Source organism: Genypterus blacodes, unplaced genomic scaffold (assembly GCF_046128005.1).
Source record: "Genypterus blacodes isolate CSIRO-AG114 ecotype Tasmania unplaced genomic scaffold, CSIRO-AGI_Gbla_v1 ptg000090l_1, whole genome shotgun sequence".
NCBI lineage: Eukaryota > Metazoa > Chordata > Actinopteri > Ophidiiformes > Ophidiidae > Genypterus > Genypterus blacodes.
This window is the reverse complement of record NW_027466895.1, coordinates 1,798,901-1,817,333: the sequence shown is the minus strand read 5'-3', so window position 1 is coordinate 1,817,333 and position 18,433 is coordinate 1,798,901. Positions and strand designations below refer to the sequence as shown.

The 18,433-nt window shown below is 44.1% G+C and overlaps 3 protein-coding genes across 4 annotated transcripts; 1 reads left to right on the top strand and 2 right to left on the bottom strand.

Annotated features, from left to right (window-relative positions):
* Positions 1–1,151: 1,151 nt before the first annotated feature.
* Positions 1,152–4,917, bottom strand: zc3hc1 (zinc finger, C3HC-type containing 1). Its single transcript, XM_076159002.1, has 10 exons — positions 4,781–4,917; positions 4,151–4,253; positions 3,865–4,015; positions 3,650–3,733; positions 3,402–3,529; positions 3,110–3,249; positions 2,602–2,866; positions 2,282–2,485; positions 1,858–2,067; positions 1,152–1,715 (listed from the first exon to the last, which is right to left on the bottom strand). The coding sequence occupies exons 1-10, from the start codon at positions 4,912–4,914 to the stop codon at positions 1,644–1,646; spliced, it is 1,491 nt and encodes a 496-aa protein (XP_076015117.1). The 5' UTR covers positions 4,915–4,917; the 3' UTR covers positions 1,152–1,643.
* A 2,127-nt stretch (positions 4,918–7,044) lies between these two features.
* Positions 7,045–11,193, top strand: klhdc10 (kelch domain containing 10). Of its 2 annotated transcripts, none has more exons than XM_076158997.1 (9): positions 7,045–7,272; positions 8,115–8,336; positions 8,434–8,588; positions 8,689–8,837; positions 9,039–9,123; positions 9,239–9,305; positions 9,390–9,437; positions 9,527–9,666; positions 9,888–11,193. In XM_076158997.1, the coding sequence occupies exons 1-9, from the start codon at positions 7,206–7,208 to the stop codon at positions 10,095–10,097; spliced, it is 1,143 nt and encodes a 380-aa protein (XP_076015112.1). In that variant the 5' UTR covers positions 7,045–7,205; the 3' UTR covers positions 10,098–11,193. The 2 variants fall into 2 exon arrangements, with proteins under 2 accessions (XP_076015112.1, XP_076015111.1); XM_076158996.1 differs by having other exon boundaries at positions 7,045–7,287.
* Positions 11,194–11,904: 711 nt separating this feature from the next.
* Positions 11,905–17,765, bottom strand: cax1 (cation/H+ exchanger protein 1). The gene is made up of 20 exons (XM_076158991.1): positions 17,690–17,765; positions 16,685–16,858; positions 16,380–16,513; positions 16,150–16,258; positions 15,913–16,029; positions 15,772–15,833; positions 15,486–15,664; positions 15,213–15,396; positions 14,960–15,059; positions 14,561–14,702; positions 14,288–14,471; positions 14,077–14,176; positions 13,880–13,998; positions 13,670–13,707; positions 13,437–13,564; positions 12,884–13,017; positions 12,576–12,670; positions 12,303–12,381; positions 12,090–12,198; positions 11,905–12,013 (listed from the first exon to the last, which is right to left on the bottom strand). Exons 1-20 carry the CDS (start codon positions 17,763–17,765, stop codon positions 11,940–11,942), a joined length of 2,337 nt encoding a protein of 778 aa, XP_076015106.1. The 3' UTR covers positions 11,905–11,939.
* Between the last annotated feature and the right edge of the window lie 668 nt (positions 17,766–18,433).

Genomic DNA, 18,433 nt, shown 5'->3' with positions numbered 1-18,433 from the left:
GCATTCAAAAGCATTTACTGTGATCTGCAGAGGTACGACATTCTATAGTGGGGTTTCATTTATCACGTTCCATTTTCTGATCCTACAATAAATTCAGCAAATTCATTCTTAATGTGTTAGAAAATAACATTCCGTACAAAGCCAATAAGCAAAGCCAAAAGGAGTGTGAGAGATTTTGACATTCTAGAAAGTTACCCACAATGCTTTGGCTTCCATGTTGGCCCTCAGGGATAAGTGACACACACAGATGTTGGATGTCAGTGTGGGTGTGTTGGTGTGTGTGTGTGTGCAGCCCCCAATGTCCGGCCACAGCTGACAAACCTTTGAACAACAGATTCCCTCAAACACACAGACAGGGACAGCATGTTCGACACAATCTGACCCAGATGGTCAAAGTTGTATTTCTATAAGGGGAAACAGAATCAGCTTGTGTTCATCACTGCTTTGACTGGTTAAATGGCTGAGACACATTATAAGTAAGGTTGAAATGACAAGTGTTACAGGGTACAGATGGGACCTCATCAAGATTGTGTTCAGGTTTTCAAGAGGACAGCCACTGCTAAAAAAATACACCCCATTGCCCAATGGGCCAACGTGTGTTTTCTTGTATAATTCTATGGAACAAACAGTTGTGAGTAGCTGATCCCTGAAAGCCAAACAGGTGCAGAGGCTGTATTCAAAAACCACAGAGTGGCTGCCACAGCAAGGAGAACAAATGAGTTCATCCCAAGTTACTTCAATATATAAGGTAGGTTTGAGAAAAACAATTTCCCAATATAACATTCTTTCTTCACATAATGCCAACAACATCGGATTCAAACAGAAACGTTCAGAAAAGCATTTTATTAAATTGATGTAAGAGACTCTTGAGATGAGCGCACATGCTGCATCAGCTGTGAGCCGTCAAAACAAACCACAGGCGCCCTGAATACAATTCAAAACATCTTCATGGCACATGACTACCTGCCTGGAATTCATTTCAACATCAAATCTACAAAAACTACATCTCCACTACTCAAAAATCAACGCCCCATTGTCAATGAGAACTTGCAACTAAACTGCTTTCTAACATTTTAGTTCAACACACTAGTGAAATACAGTCTGGTAAAGGCAAAAAAAAAAAAAGGACTTGATCACAGTTTTTGCACAGGTTAATGTTTACCGCTCTCTGAAATGACCCAACGTACGTTGAAGGCAAACACTGCCATTCCAGTGTCGAGCCATTTGGCCTTTTCTCATCATGAGGAATTCCTATCTCTCATATTTGGAATAACAGAACAGAGGTTAATAGCAACACACCTTTCACGCGTCTTTGATCATATTCTGTCATGTACTCTAGATATGCATGACTGAGACTCCACATGTCTGTATATTCCCTTGTAGTTGCACATCTCATTATTTATACATGTAACAGAATTCACATGCTTGACATTGTGACAAAGACATCCTTCACAGTGATGACACACCACACACACTCTCTCTCTACCAGTTACATGTTGAATGTAAACAGAGTGTAAAGGGGTGGCAGATATACACACTGTAAATGTGACACACCTGTCATTGGTCCTACAAGACGAACTCTGTAGCACAAAAACAGGGCCAGTCATTTATAAAAATCAGTCGAGATGATGTTGGACAGGGGTCTATTGAGACGGAGAGGACGCCTGCCACTGACGGAATATAGCAAACACTCTTTTTGACTTGGCACGAGGACCCTGGAAGGAAAAACAGAAATGTTAGACATTGTCCAAGTGTCAAACTATTAAAACTTGACACATGAACAGTACGGTCGAGTCACCATCTCTCCCAGGAGAGACTATTCTTGTGTAAATAATCAAATCAGGACTCTTGACTCACCTGTGCTTGACTGCCTGTGTTGTTGGAGTAGTTCTTCACGGGCACCAGGAGGTCCAGAGCAGCCTTCCAGCCCTGCTGATGCACGACTGAGTCTTTGTCCTTGGAGGGGTTGGCCCCTGGATTCACATTCTCCTTGCCCACAGCGACCCAGGGGCACCAGTCTCTGTGCTGAGCGAGCGGATCAAATGAACTCTTGTGCAGCAGGCCATCCTGAAACAGCAGCAGGTCCAAAAAGTTGTTTGTAAAAGCGAAAGGAAATATGTATTACAAGATCCTCTTTCAATTTGAACTTGGATCAACAGTTAGTAACACCCTTGCTGTGAGTGCAAATGGCCAATGCTGTGCCTTAAGTCACTGGAGTCATTTGTTATGATAAAACATTACCCGACAAGGTGTGAAATACGTATTCATGCTTTTTGCTTACAGGACCACCAGTTGGTGAGAGGCACAGGCGTTTGGGAGTGTGTTGTGGGCTGGCAGCGCCATCTGTCCCTGAACTGTCTCCTTGTCCTTTAGTGCGAGATGCTGACCTCTTGCCGCGAGTCAAGGGACTTGGTGTCTCTTCGATGGGACTGGGTGAGTCTCTGCTACGGGTACGCAACACAACAGGGGAGGAGGTGCCTTCACCCTATAAAAACACATTGTTAACAAACTCCACTTAGAAGGAAAAACCCATAAATTCCAATAGTAATTTCATATTCAAGATCTATCTTGGTTAACTAGCACATCTTGCTACATCCTTGCCTGCTCAGAGCGAGTGGAATCCTGGCTCCTCAGTTTCATCCGGCTCGGAGTGGTAGTAGGGGTGGGCGAGGCAGAGACGGATCGATCCCCTTGGCCCTCCGGTGCAGTTGCTAAGATGGGAGCTGGCGTTTGGGGAGATGGGCTGGGAGAGTTGGGTGAGGAATCTCCATCACCTTCGTCCATCTGGTGAAAGTTCCACAAGCCCACCTTGCGCATGCAGTATGAGCATGTGAGGATGGGGAGGTTCATAGCATGCAGAGCTGGGCTGAGAAGATCCAGAGAGGCATGGGTTAAGAATATTGTTATGCTCAGAATTTCCTCTTCTTCCTCATCATTCCTGGACTGTATTCTATGAAGGCAGTAAATCTTTGTAGATCATTTATCATTGTTAAAGTTGCCTTATGTATGAATTCTTGCCCCGGATTACATCCGCATCAAAAGGATTGTACTAGTACATTTTACCAATAAACACCGTCATGTCAAGTATACTGCAAGACTTCAATCTCACCTTGCAGCCCAGCCACAGAGGGAAACAATGCATGCTGCCACCTGAACAGACAAAGGTTCAGAACATGGAGTGCCACCCTTTCTTTTGTCTTGTTCCTCAATTAGCTGCAGTACAACACTGACAACATCCTCGGTCAAAGACTGGAATGAAACAAAATAAGTTATTTTACACACACATTCACAATTTGCTTCTGAAAGGTAAATGCATAGTGAAAAAGTATGTTATGTTGTCTTTTGGAGAGATTATCTTAGTGCTTTCTGCAATATAAATGAAGCCGTCTTCTTTGTCTCACCATGGATTTGAGCTGCTCCGGCTTCATGGCAGGCAGCTGCTGTGCAAGAAGACAGGCGCTCTTGAATCGCTCTAGGAAGGCAGTTAGTAATGCTGATGGTTCACAGGCTGGAAGCAGCCAAAACCGCTCTGAAACAACAACAGCTCTCACCATGACTACTATGTGATTAACCAAAATAGTGCAGCTTAAGTGAAATCATGGCATTAAAGATCGTGTTACTAAGTATGCCACCCACAAGTCGCCCTCACCTGGACATGGAAAGTCTGGCCAAGGACAAAACTTCTCATGCTGTGTCTGCAGCTGCCTTGATATCTCTGCAATGCGGGATTCATCTATATGTAAAAAGAGAGATGATTGACCTTTAAAGTTTGGCAGTGAAAGCATCGGCCTAACTCTTGCCAAAATAACACCAGTCCTGGCTTTTACAGTAGTCTTTAAAATAAGTAATGAGAGTTTTGCTCACATTTTTCATAGTCTAATGTTGGTTGTAGTGATGCACATAGGAAAGCCTGGCAGGTGGAGCACTTGAGCATGTCACAGCCCACGTTGATCCACCCGTACCCGGCACACACCAGCGGGGACAGTTTGTGGGGTTTGCCGGCCCATTTCAGACAGTGCAGCGCTAAGGAAACGTCCAGTCAAAAACACTACAAAACGCTCAGTCATTATTACCATGCCTTTTAGTAGAGTGCAACACAAACAGGCCATAAATGGGCTTGTTCAGGGTCATTCAGAGTGATAAAGGATATAGAGTAAGATTCTACTCTGGAGAAGAAGGCCTCTTTGTTGGATGCTTCACATGGTGCTGGAGTGATGCTTTTGGATTCCAGAACATTAGCCTCTTCTGGCCCGCTGATATTCATATGATACCAAAACAAAAAGAAAATCAGAACATTCAGCTTAGTTAAACATTGATGCAATATTACAGAAATCACTCCTTGATTTAACCTCGTGTCGAGTACTCGCGGTGCGGACTTAGAAATGAGTTGGTTTGGTGCGGACATAGCCGTAAGTGTGAGAGTTAAACACACACATGGACTCCACAGTAACCAACATGGTGGGGTGTTATGTGCCCCACCCCCTTCTTCTCCAGTCACAGAATGTACAGAGACCGTTACGTAACCACAACACACCGGCACACCGAGCAGCGTGCGACAGCGTGGGGAAAATCTCAAAAAATGATATTCAACCAACATATTCAAACACCCCCATGTTGTGCCATTCAAGTTCCCAAACGTGGAGACTCGATCCTCATGAAAGTGCGCGGATTGGTGGCCGTCACCTTAGCGGAGCCCCCGTGCTAGGTGGCTAACTGAAGGAGCTAGCGCCAGGCTGTTCTGTAAATGAAACAATTCCCGCGGGATTATTGAGAGACGCACCTGCTGCGTCTGCTGCTCGCCAAAGAAACTCCATCACTGAGAAGTTCTCGGACTTTCTCGGGAGAGGATAGAGAAGCTTTGGAGTGATGAGCGTTACCGAGGCGATCCCCACGACTACTGCCGAGAGTCGCCATGATCGGCTCTGCAGTGAAAATGACCCCCCTGAAACATGAAGCACGGAGGCCAAGGTTCCGCCTTTACAGACCCAGAGCGGTACATGACCACTGAACGGACATTCAATGAAATTGTACATAATCAGTTCGTGTTAAACTGCATTTTTATTTTTACATTTAAAACTGCACAAACAATGAATAATTCCCCAGTGGCCAACCTTTGCCACCTTTAGGGACTTAATATGAGCCTGTTAAAAGATGTTCAAAAATATTACAAAGAGTTAAACTTTTTACATATAAAATATATATTTAACAGCGTGAAATATATATTTAATAGTGTTGTAATAGTGTACCATATACACACATTAACAACGTCAAGCGTACTGTAAAAAACAAAAGGTTGCTTCCCACGGTGTCTGATTGAAAAGCAGCAAACAATAGTGGCGTCATCAGGACTAACACAGTTACAACATTGACGTCACACGTATACGTTCAAATGATGCAATTTGGGGCGCTATTGAGCTCCCATACCGTCTCCCGCAGTATCTCATCCAAAAGTGTTTTTTTATCAACGTTTTTTTTTTTTTTACCAGTTTTTACCGTTACATCACTTTCACTTTTCGTTCTCACCCCCGCACTTTTTCCCTGTCAGCAATGGCCAAAGCGTTCTCTGACTTTGCTTCCCAGAACGGTCTGATCGACCCCTGGAGACTTTGCAATCCTTCAGTCAAAAAGTTCTCATTCTTCTCCCAGGTACACAATTCATACTCCAGGATAGATTATTTTCTTATAGAGACTCTTTCAAATCCTGTGGCGCTTCCTCTGATTACCTAGGCATCTTAATTTCTGACAACGCACCCCTATTATTACATATCCATCTGTCTACATACAAATCCTCCCCTCACCTGTGGAGGTTGAACTCATTACTGAAGGCAGATAACACATTCTGCAACAAGATCTCTGATTCCATTGATGACTTTCTTCTGTTTAACAAAAACGACTCTACTTCACACTCTTTGCTCTGGGAGTTGCTGAAAGCAGTCCTTAGAGGTCAAATTATTTCCTACTCTTCTCACTCCAGTAAAAAATACAACACCAAGGTTAAAAAACTCTGCTGCCATCACCTCCCTCGACCAACAGTGCCCATTGGACCCCTCCCCAGAACTTCTCAAGAAACACCTTAACCTTCGGATCGAATTTGATCTTATATCCACCAAGGATACCGAGCGCCTACTACTACAATCCCGCGCTACGTACTATGAACATGGCGATAAACCCAGTCGTCTTATTAGCACACCAGTTAAAAAGACAATCCACCTCCCGTCTGATACCCAAGATCTGCACTGAATCAAACATCTCCACTACTGACCCCATGGAAATAAACACCACATTTAAATCATTCTACTCCTCCCTTTACAAGTCTGAATTTCCCTCAGACAATACAGAGATGACTCAGTTCCTTGCCAACCTCAATTTCCCTAACATCAAATCCAACACAGCGATAGCTCTGGATTCTTCAATTTCTCTTGAAGAATTACACTCTGCAATCAGAGCCATGCAATCCAATAAAGCCCATGGCCCCGATGGATTTCCTATAGAGTTTTTCAAGAAATTCAGTAATAAACTTGCACCCCTACTCCTGGCAATGTTTAATGAATCCCTAGAGAAAGGCACACTTCCGCCCACATTGTGTCAAGCTTCAATAGCACTCCTCCTCAAAAAAGACAGACTCCAACAAATGATGCAATTATTACTTGGTGTCTAATGGATGGATGGATGGATAGATAGTTCATCTTTGGCGCATACATTAAGATTAAAGGACCTACATCCTGCTGAAATACTTTACAAGTCTCTTCTCTCAAAAACAAAAAACGTTTTATATGTAAATGTGATTACACATTCTTTTATATTACTATGATTTCTACCTCTAGTCAAATATTACTGTATAATATATAATTATTTCTAAAGCACGGACTTCACTTTGTGTGAGCTTTGTGTGAGATTACCAGCTGTTGTAGAAGAACATATCGACATATGAAAATATATTATAATGTATCAATATTAACCAAATTTGAAGTGGTTGTTATTGTTGTTGGACAGCTACACGGTTCCCATCGCCCTATCTCGATGACACAACGTGCTAATAACGAGCCCTCTGATTGGCCAAGCCTTTGACAGCCCGCTAGCATGTAAGATTTGTGAATGGCCTTAAGTGACTGAGGAATGAAACAATTGACTATGTTTCAGCAGCACTTTAGCAGCGTTAGTGTGTATTCTATGTGACGGTGTTTAGGACTGTAACGGGGGAAAGGATGTCGGACGCTCGCAGTCCGGAGCAGCTGAATCGGTTCGAGAGGCTCAGAGCCAGGCCGCCGCACGGTGAGACGCTAGCAGGTCAGTCTGCTGCATTAGCGCCGAGCTAACGGGTAGCTTTCATGTTTTCACATCAAAGTAAGAGAAGAAAGAAGCAGATCAGAGTAAAGACGAGTTTCCTCACACACACAAGGCTGTCTGTCTGCGTATGAGATCAAGTCGACGTTAACATTACGAATGATACTGTCGTGTAGAGGCTAAAGCTAGCGACAGTCAATACATCATGTTTGTTTTCATAGCTCGCCTCTAAGCTAACATCTCACCTTTGTTAGGAATGTATGTTCAATATACTGTTATCCTATATGAATGACCTACAACTAAGATCTGGCCTTTGTGAGCTGATAATGTAGACTTGTTTCAAGTTTATTGTCATTTGCAATAAACTTGTGTTGACACTGTGGACATTGAGCTCTGTGTCTCCTCTCCTTCTGGCCCGATTCTACGCTGCATGTTCCAAATGTACATTAGCAGTCCAAATTATTATAGATGGAGCTGGGCCTCATTGCTACGTCACATACAGATGACGTTTGGCTCAAAGCCCTGTGTGTTGTGTTGTGCTGTCAGTTAATTGTTGAGATGTTTTATTCCCTATAATATTTATGCTGTAAGTCTCTCTGGTGATGCTGTGTCATTCAATGATCGTAAATAATTAGCAGACGCGTTTTTAGTTGGCAGCTTTAATTAAACTCTTTTATTCCTGGCCAGCTGTCTGATCTGAAGAGGCTTTTGTTCCTCTGCTCTGTCTGGATAGACTGGATAAACGAGCTGAGTTCTTTCAGGGTTAGTCAGAATTGAGCAAACATATCCGACCTGGTCCCTTCATGTTGGTGTGTTTTCTTCTACTCCAGGTCATCGTGCCCCCCCAGCCCGCAGCGGGCATAGATGCGTGGCAGACAACACAAACCTGTATGTGTTTGGAGGGTACAATCCGGATTACGACGAGTCCGGCGGCTCGGAGAATGAAGACTATCCTCTTTTCAGGGAGCTTTGGCGGTATCACTTTGCAACAGGCTGCTGGCAGCAGATCCGCACGGAAGGGTACATGCCAACAGAGCTGGCGTCCATGTCAGGTGGGCCAATGTATATCCATGACTAACATTTTGATGTTCAACAGAGTAATTAGGGTTTTGCTAATATATTGCAATGCACACTTCTGTCGTCCTTCAGCTGTTTTGCACGGCAACAATCTGCTGGTGTTTGGCGGCACTGGGATCCCATTTGGCGAAAATAATGGTAACGATGTTCATGTTTGTAACGTGAAGTACAAAAGATGGTCACTGCTCAACTGTCGGGGGAAGAAACCCAATAGAATCTATGGACAGGTGGGCTCAGAAATCACTCTTTAGTCACTACTTGTTTGCTCTCTGCATTCATATCAATCTCACTTTTGATTCAGTAGCTCACCCAGTTCCCCTTTTCCAGGCCATGGTCATTATAAACGGCTTCCTGTATGTGTTTGGAGGGACAACGGGATACATCTATAGCACAGACCTGCACAGGCTGGACCTGACCACCTGGGAGTGGATCCACCTCAAGCCCAATAACCCTGCTGACGACCTGCCTGAGGAACGGTACGGCGTCCAGCCCCAATGCCCCAATGAGAGGAAACGTCTCAGAGCGCTGATGTGTACGTGTGTGTGTGTGTGTGTGTGTGTGTGTGTGTGTGTGTGTGTGTGTGTGTGTGTGTGTGTGTGTGTGTGTGTGTGTGTGTGTGTGTGTGTGTGTGTGTGTGTGTGTGTGTGTGTGTGTGTGTGTGTGTGTGTGTGTCACAGGTACAGGCATGAAATAGCACATGACGGACAGAGGATCTACATTCTGGGAGGTGGAACTTCCTGGACATCTTACCCTCTGGACAAGGTATCATACGACTTTATGATTTCATGTTAACATCTTTGTGAACTCTTACTGGATTTACTGTTTTGTAATCTGACCAGTTTTATTTCATTTATTTGTTACCGGACATTTCTCTTAGATACATGCTTACAACCTGGAGACCAATTCCTGGGAGGAGATTGCTACGAAACCTCACGACAAAATAGGTCTGTATGTCACACTGCTCCCATCTTATGAAGCCTCTTTGTCCTCTTGTGCAAGCTCCTCTAAATGCTGCTCCGTGTTTCCAGGGTATCCTGCTCCACGGCGGTGCCATAGCTGTGTGCAAATACGAAACGGTAAGACGCCGCTTCAAGTTCCTGTTGCTTTTATTGCCGTTCACTGTGGAGACCTTCAGTGGAAAGTTTGACCATCGCTCTTTTTGCAGATGTATTTATATGTGGAGGATACAACGGCGAGCTGATATTAGCCGATCTGTGGAAAATCAACCTGCAGACTTTCCAGTGGAGCAAACTGCCAGCTATGATGCCCGAGCCTGCTTACTTCCACTGTGCTGCCGTCACCCCGGTCAGTATAACACCAGCTGACCACACCGACACAGCTCTGACACTATTCTGACTAAAGCTTCACTTGTCATGCCATGCCCAGAATAAGCTTTAAAAACCATCTGCCACAGTTTCGCATGGTGGAATTTCCAGCCGGGGGAATTTACAGAAGGGGAATGCAAGACAAGGATGCTTTATTTTACCCCTTAGCTCCTGTTAATGTTTCCGTCGCTCCCCCTGCAGGCCGGTTGCATGTACATCCACGGCGGTGTGGTGAATATCCACGAGAACAAGAGAACTGGCTCTCTGTTTAAGATCTGGCTGGCGGTGCCCAGCCTGCTGGAGCTGTGCTGGGAGAAGCTCCTCAAGGCCTTCCCCCACCTGGCGTCCCTCTCCACCATGCAGCTGCTCAACCTGGGCCTCACACAGGAACTCATTGAACGCTTGAAATAGCTCAGAAACGGGGGAGGACGGACAGATAAGAGCGGACGGGGACGGGCTGGGCTGGGCCGGGAGGAGATCATGAGCACAGGAAAATGTCACGGTGGGAAAAGCCTTCTCCTTCCCCTGCCCAACGTAGCCCTGCCTTAAACCAAAAACTATGGGATGCCTTTTTTTGTTTGGTCTTATTTTTGCATTTACAGTGATAAAGAAAATAATGTGGAATGTTTTATGGATTTTACTGAAACGACGATGCCACCATTATCCCTTACATGTTGACTCTGTGTCAAAGACTCCATTCCCATCCTCCCAACTGTGATGTGCTGGAAATACTTTACCATGTTGCATTTTCACAAGAGACGTGATCGCTCATTTTCTTCACATCAGCCTTCTTTACCACTTTTTAGAATGTTCAAAAGGAATTATGCATGTGTATTTATTTGAAGCATCGAATGGGTTCCATGGTGTTCTCATCACCAGTTTTGCTGTTTGCACACTTTGTCTTGGATTTACCTTTTTAAAAGAGCCAATAAGAGGCAGAAGTGAGCATGCTCGTGGTTTCTTTAGGTGGAGGGCAGCTGCTTTGCTGCCGGACCTTAAATGGACAATACCAGTATTTTCGTTTCAGGCATTTACTACCAAACGGAAGCTGCTTTTATGGCTCAGATATTCTTGCCAATATTTGACATAAAAGTACACGTCCTCACAAAGAATATCTTAATGTGTATCAGGGTCTCTTTAGCGTTCAGTTTGAGTGAAATCAACGTGTTTCTTTGAAAATTGGCTCCATTTGCAAGAATACTGGTCGTCATCCGAGTGCTCTCTATAAGTGATAAATTTAAATGCCGTTTTGCCTCTTGAGCCCTGACGTTTCCTGTATTTTCTCTAAAGTACTGTCACAATATACTCTAATAACATGATCAAACAAAGGTGAGTAACTTAAGTGTATCGGTAATACTTCATTCAAACAGTAATTTAACTTCCATCCTGTGTTTGCTTGCACTTCTCATTTGTAAACCAAACCATGCAGTACATCACTGTGAATTTGGTGCTCTTCAAGGTCGATTTAAAACGCTTTTATTCAAATAAAGACTAATTCTGCTCAGACCTTCACTCCCTGCGTCAGTGGTGTGCCAATGTTGAAATGAACAGAGCTCATCTCAGGACTGCTGCTTGTTTGATAACCCTTTGATTCTCCTGATGGGGCAGGATAAAGGTCAAGTGAGTTTGGTGACCTCAGCAGGTTTTAGAAATTGAGTTACATTTATTAAAGTGTCATACAAACCACATTTTACAATATATTTTTGAAAAACAAATGACTTTTCCAGCACTTCTCAGTACAAAAATAAGTAGGACAAATGCAAAGTAGTAACATATTTTAGTATTAAAAATACTTTGGTTTTCAATAAAGGAACCAGTTTAAGATCCGGCTGGCAGTGCCCAGCCTAATGGAGCTGTGCTGGGAGCTGTGCTCCCCACCATGCAGCTACACAACCTGGGCCTTAGGAATCCACTGAACGCTTCAAACAGTCCAAACAGTGGAGGATGGACAGGCTGGGAGGAGATGACGACTTGCTGAGAACAGGATCATTTCCCAGCAGGAAAAGCCGTCTCCTTCCCAGCGCAGCCCTGCCTCAAACTAAAAACTATGCAACGCCTTTTTGTCATTTATTGAACTTATTTTTGCAGGTGAAATTTTCAGGAAACAGATGTCTGTTCATTTTTAAAAGCCAATGTAATTTCTACATTTTGTGCTACTGTGACATTTACCAGCAGTTGCAGATACATTGGGAGTGTACTGCAAGAACAGGTGGCGCATGTGGAGTGGCATTAAATTGTTGCCGATTTTTACAATCAACAAGAGCGCGGTGAAGGCGCAAAGAAGTAAAGGGCCAGAAGGATCAGGTAGACCACCACCAGAGCCGTGCCTGCAGACGAGACGGCAGATTAGGATCTATACCTGTTAATGTCAGAGGTGGAGAAACTCTTCACATCATGACTTACCCTGGAAGTAATCACATTTTCCATCCATGAAGATGTAGTTGGCTAGAATGACACTGAAGATGCTGGCCCAGAGATGAATGTCACTGAACACCAGCACAAACCCCACATCCTGCACAAGAAATGAATAAATAAAAAGTCATGACTAAAGCAAGTCATTTACACCAAATTAACTGTGTGCCAAAATAGACTCACTGCTGAAGATTATCCACTTACATAGAAAGCATTGAAGAGGATGAGCAGGGGAATCTGAATCATGCAGACCTGCACAGCAATGCAACTGCCCACCTCAAGGCTGAAAGCAAATATGCACTCAAGTTAACACCTCATCTTTACAATGTTTCTGTGTGTTGGTTTTGGCCTCAGCTTGTGGGAAACATACTGTAGAGACTCCACAGTAAGTACACATAAAATCAGACCAAAGCCTCTAAAGTGTTCTAAAAACTTTAAGTTGGAGAACTGGAAATGATACTGACGCTGTGTTCATACCTCAGGCTGATGTTGTTCTGCAGTGCGAACTGGATCCCGTTTACAATCTCTGGAAGTTCAGGCACCATAGCCAAAATTGTAACACCGATGAAGTACTGTAGGAGAGGACCCAGATGCGTCAGCCACACAAAATACTTAATTCAGTGACTTTGACTTTTATCTCAGTTTGTCAATTGTGTGGCTTCATCTATACATTTCATTTCATTTCATTTCAAGCTTTGACGCGAGTTCAAGATTTCCATCTGGCTTTCTACACTGAAACAGTCAAATCTTAGTTTAATGGAGAGTTTATTGGTGGATGGATGTACCTGGGATGTGAAGGAATGGGTCAACATGGGCTGAATGTTCTCTGTGCTGAGGTCAGCGCAGGCAGCCATCAGGATGGTTGCGACGATCAGCACAGCCATTGCCCTCCATCTGGACCAGTGCACCACGTGATGACCTGTCGACCACACCACCAGCTGACAAACAAGTCTTACTAGTTCTTCCTTCATTCTCAAAGTGTACCTCCCCTAAGAATCCAGGAACTCCACCTTCACCTTCAAGCATGCATTAAATATATTCAACAAGCATGCACAGGCAAAGGTTTAGAGCTTTACCTCACTGCTAGAGAAACGCTTTCCTTCTTTGATGCATGGACAGAATGTTTAATATATGTTAGGCAGGCAACAGACAAAAAGGTCCACATGAAATTACTCACTCATGCATGAAAGACACCGCATGCACACACACACACACCTGCTGCATCGTGGCTGGAGGTGAGGATGCTGGCATTGATACACTTGCTGGGAGCCTGCAGACGGCCAGTGGTGGCCTCACCCGTGAGGTGGTGTGTGCTGGTGCCCTCTCCTACGTACTGACCGTGTGCAGGGCCACCGTGCTCATCGGCGATATGGATGTCGTAAATGTGAGCGTGGGTCTTCAGTGTGAAGATGAGGCCGATCAGGTAGGCGGCAGGCAGCAACACAGAGACTGTGTACACCAGGGGCCTGGAAAGCCACAAGAAAATCAAATAATCAGTCAAACCCTTTGATCTTCTGCTGAACTGATGGGTTTGCTCCAAACAGAATCATGTGTGTAGCTACAGCACTTACTCAACATGGGCAAGAACCATATATGGATCTGTTTGACTCTGTTAAAGCCGAAACAAAATGGAAAATATGAATTGCACAAGCTCTCAAAGTAAGCTTACCATAAGAATAAAAACAACCTTTCATTCATTTTCCCTGTAAAGAACCTTTAGCTTGGCAGCACAAACAACAAACACTGTTGCGGCACCGTGAGCTGGAGGTGGAGCGGCTCACCATGTCGTAGTGACAGTCCCTGCAGATAAAGGGCGCGCTGCCGTTGCCTGGCATGTTGGTGCAGCCTTCACACGTTAGGGTACCGAAAATCTTTGCGAAGAGTGTGGGAGAAAACACACCTAGGGACGAGATTGCACTGTGTGGGTAATATACGAGCTTTAAGAGTGTGTTAAAGAGTGTGTAGATGTGACACGTACCCCCTATGGATATGAAGAGCAAGGCCGAGCTCACCCCTGCTGAACGACTGTTGAATCGCTGTTCCCGGTGTTTAATGCCCCCGATGATCATACAGATACCCTAAGTTCACACAGTCCCACAGTTCATCAGGGAATCAGGTACTGTGCCTTTGAAACATACTTGGCATCATAAAATGTACTTTGTACCGTCCGCCCCTCCTGGGATACTCACAGGTATGAACAGTATACACCCCAGCAGTGTCCCGGTAAGCGCGGCTTTGACGATCTCTTCGTAACACTTGGTGGCGGCGCGTTGTCCTTGCAGCAACGCCGTGATGTAGAATGTCATCTCTGTGATGGAGCCAAAGGTCGCATTCACCACCGCGCCCACTGCAAAGTTGCTCTGTGCAGAAATGCTGTTGGAATGTGAAATTTGGTGAACATTCAAATTTCCTTCCGTTTCATTGAGCCTTGGTGCATTTCTTGATTAAAAGCTACAGCCTACCTGGCAATACCCATGCCAATGAAGTATGAGAGGGGAATAATGGATGAGACAGCTGTGGCAAACTTAACCTCCTCGCTGACGTAACTGTGTTCTCTATCCGTGTAACCAATTACCAGAGTGACAAATACCAGCGGCAGCAGGTCTGGAGGAAATGCACTTGAGGATAACAAATGGATGCATAAAGGACATAAAACTGGGTTAGAAAGCAAGTAATTCATTAGGCCATACAAAGTTAAAAAAAAACATCGCTGAAAACATTACACAGAACAGAGCCCTCGCCTCCTGCTGGTCACTGCAACAATTGCAGCGCCTACTAAGTACTGTAGAAAGACTGCTGATGGTCATTGTGGGCGTTCAAAACGTCATCACTTGTCTTGTGTTAACAGCTAAAAAGGATACTGAGGGCAAAAATGTTGATTCCTTGGATAGAATATTTGTAGTAATACACATTAAAAGCCCTGTAACAACACAAGATGACTTTGGTCTGACACCCAAAAGTCTGCAAAAGAGAACACAGAACAAGTGACAAATAAACATGAACTGTTGGCAACCATATGATTTTAGTAACTGCTACTCCAGTTAGTCTGACCTGTAACAGACAGCCAGAAGGAAAAATCCACTAACTACTGATTATTCCGAACACGACCGGTACCTTCTCCACTTTGTGAATCTGGACATCTTCCGGGGCCATGAGGAGGACGGTGCTCAGGATGCGCGCGTTCATTTTGGCCAAGGGGATGGTAAAGACCAGGAGCCAGGAGAACACGCAGACAAGTGAATGGACCAGAGCCAAGACGGGGAAGCCCAGCAGCATCCACAAATAAGTGCTTAGGCGAAACTAGAGTAGAAGAACAAGGAGTACATGTGACGCGTGGTAACTACAAATTACTGGAAAGACAAATTGAGCGATTCTGATTTCTTTACCCAGTGATAAGAAGGTCTGCTTGCTTGGATTTGTGGGACAGGGATCTCAATGGTGGCCGGGGAAGATGCCAAAAGCGGGGCAGAGCCTTTGGGGTCCCTGCTATCCTCCGTATCCACCTCTTCAGGAATCGCCTCACAGTTTGGAGGCTTCCCGCAAGATTTTCTCACAACGTCACCAGCCTGATCACACAAACGTGATAAGGGAAAGAGAAAGTACTATATTACATCACAAAGCAAACAGGGCAGACTACAGAATAGAACTATTACTTTCACAAGAAAAAGATTACCTTCTCTATAGACTTCCCAAATGGCCAAATAAAGTAACAGGTCATCTTCCAACATAGCTTTCCTGGAAAATTAAAACATAGTCACATTCCAGAGAGCGAAAACTGGAATATTTCGATGCTGGTTTGTCATTCAATGTTTACCATAAGGGGCGCCACACAGTGTGAGAAACATCACAGGGCAAACCAGAAGGTAGATGAGAGAGATCCACCATCCAAATAAAAGCACATAAACTATGTTCCCAAAAGTGAGCACAGAGCCTGAAAGAGAGCAAAACATGAAAGGGGAACTTCAAATTCTATTACTTTGGTACAATAGGTTGAAGTTTGAAAAACAACTGCAGTTTTGTCTGCATGAAGTAAACAGAAAGAGAATAATACCTGCTTGTGGCTTTACAAAGCTCAGATCACAATGGAGCTGTTTGACGATGTCCGACTGGTCTGAGATGGGCTTCTCTGTGACGTTCCCCTTCCACTTTCTGAAACCAAACTGAAAGAAATTATTTGTTTAAAGATAAGGAAATCATTTTACATCAAGTATAAACAACCATGCAGATGCAAAGAGATGCTTATCTACAAAACTGGTCCATATATCAATTTTGTCTCCTCACTCTATAGTTATTGGCCTCCCGGTTGGCCTCGACCTCATTCTCGGCTCTTATTGTGGTCTTCGTGGTGCCGTCGTGCCAACCCTCCTCTGTGTAAGGTGAAGGAGTGGACCGGACTGAGGCGCCGCACTGTCCTCCTGTGTAGAGAAGACGGTAGTAAGAAAACTTCCCACATGATAGAAAGACGCTCATATTGGATGGAAATCCCTTTCCCTTGTAATATGACGGGTGTTATGAGAGGGACTCACTGAAATAACAACCAGCTTATTCAGTGGGATTCTAGAAGGTTTGTCTGCATGAGATCTTACCTTGATGAACAGTGAGGAAACATTTAGGTGTGTAGTGGCAGAAGTGGTGGGAAGGACCCGGGGAGGGCGTCTTTGCCACACTTAGGTCCGGGTGCAGGGGGCCAAAACCCTGTCTCTCATTTTCAGTCTGTTGCAGCGGAAACTGGTGATGCTGTTCAGGGTCCACATAGTTTTCTGAACAGAGGATCATTGTGGATTCCAAAGCTTTAAAACTAGCTCTCAGTCAAAGACACAGACTAAAACTCACAAGGACGAAAATAAAATAAAAAAAATTCAAATATGCACTTGCCGTGCAATTAAGACCTTAGTTGATGAATTGGGTCACATACTATATATAGGGAGAATTCACTTTGTTATGCCTTTGATATGGTGGCATGTGGGATATGAGGAGCGGAGCATCTAACCCTGTAAACATCTGTGACTAACAAAAACCTCCTGATGGTCATGCAGAGCAGAGGTCCCCTTATCCTCCACTCCTGCCTTCTGCCATTTGATATGACTGATCACATTATCAATGCATTACAACACAAAGGGATCACAAACAAACTTGGTCAACTGTGGTATTCGTTGCATTTAAAAACAATAGTGTACTTGTTACAGAGAATATACCAACGACTTTCATTATATTGGGTAAGATCCAGAGCTAGATGGTTTGATAAAGGGGGCATAACAAAATTTATTTAATGAGCAAAATCAAATTGGAATCAAATGACAATACAATTTGATTACCAACCATGCACGAGCTGCATTCTGGTCAAAGCTCATCAAGCTACTTGTATTTGTATATTTGGGACGCATATAACAAGATTAAGCACTCAGGGACGTCTTTGAAAATGTAAACAATCCATTACAAGCGACTTTTTGTAAATGTAAGCCTTGAGGGGAACTTCAGAGTGGCGCAGTTTAGCCACTAGCAGCGCCGCCGGTTTTAACCACTTTATGACAAGTTAAATGGGGAAAACAAACGGGACACGGGACCAGAATAGCACAATAGTTCGGTCCTACCTGCAGAGTCAGCCGCAGACCTGTTCTGCTGGTTTTCCCCCTCACTCGGTCCAAGAGGAGTCCTTTTATGCAACATTTTAAACTGTTTCTCTCTGTGTCTCTGGGTAGTTAATTGAAGCACGCGGGACACCTGTGCGTTGGGACTGAGCGCTTCTGTTCCCACCCGAATTTATAAAGTCAGCCCGTCGCTCATTGGTGGAACCTCGGCGACCAATCAAAGAGCGTGACAACTCTCCATTTAGAGTTGTTGGCTTCAATGTCTTGACCTATATTCTCTTACTGTTGTGTTTGTTTAGCTATATAGTTAAGATTTGTTTCTTGTATTTGTGCTACTTTACAAGCCTATATCTAAAAACGGGTCTAGGGGCAGATAATATTGATACTACTAAGTCCACTATCTATAATCTCTGTGGGAAGTATACTGTATGTAGAAACATCAAGGTGCCAGACACTGAACTCATACCTGCTGATACATGTTTATGCAAGGTAAGATCCAGGAAACTAGGATGAACGGGAGAGGAATCCTTTAAAATAACCGATGTTAGAGAAGCTGGTGCAACTGTGCTTCACCTGGTGCAGAAATTCATGGTTTAAGCTGTTTTAATCTACATGAACACTAAGATAGAATGTAAGCAGCTCTCTTACACTACAAGGTGATTGAGGATGTGTTTGTGCTCTGTATGAGTTTTTCTCCCTATGGTTGCCCTCATCAACCTGACTTGTTAAGACAGAAAAACCGCAAGA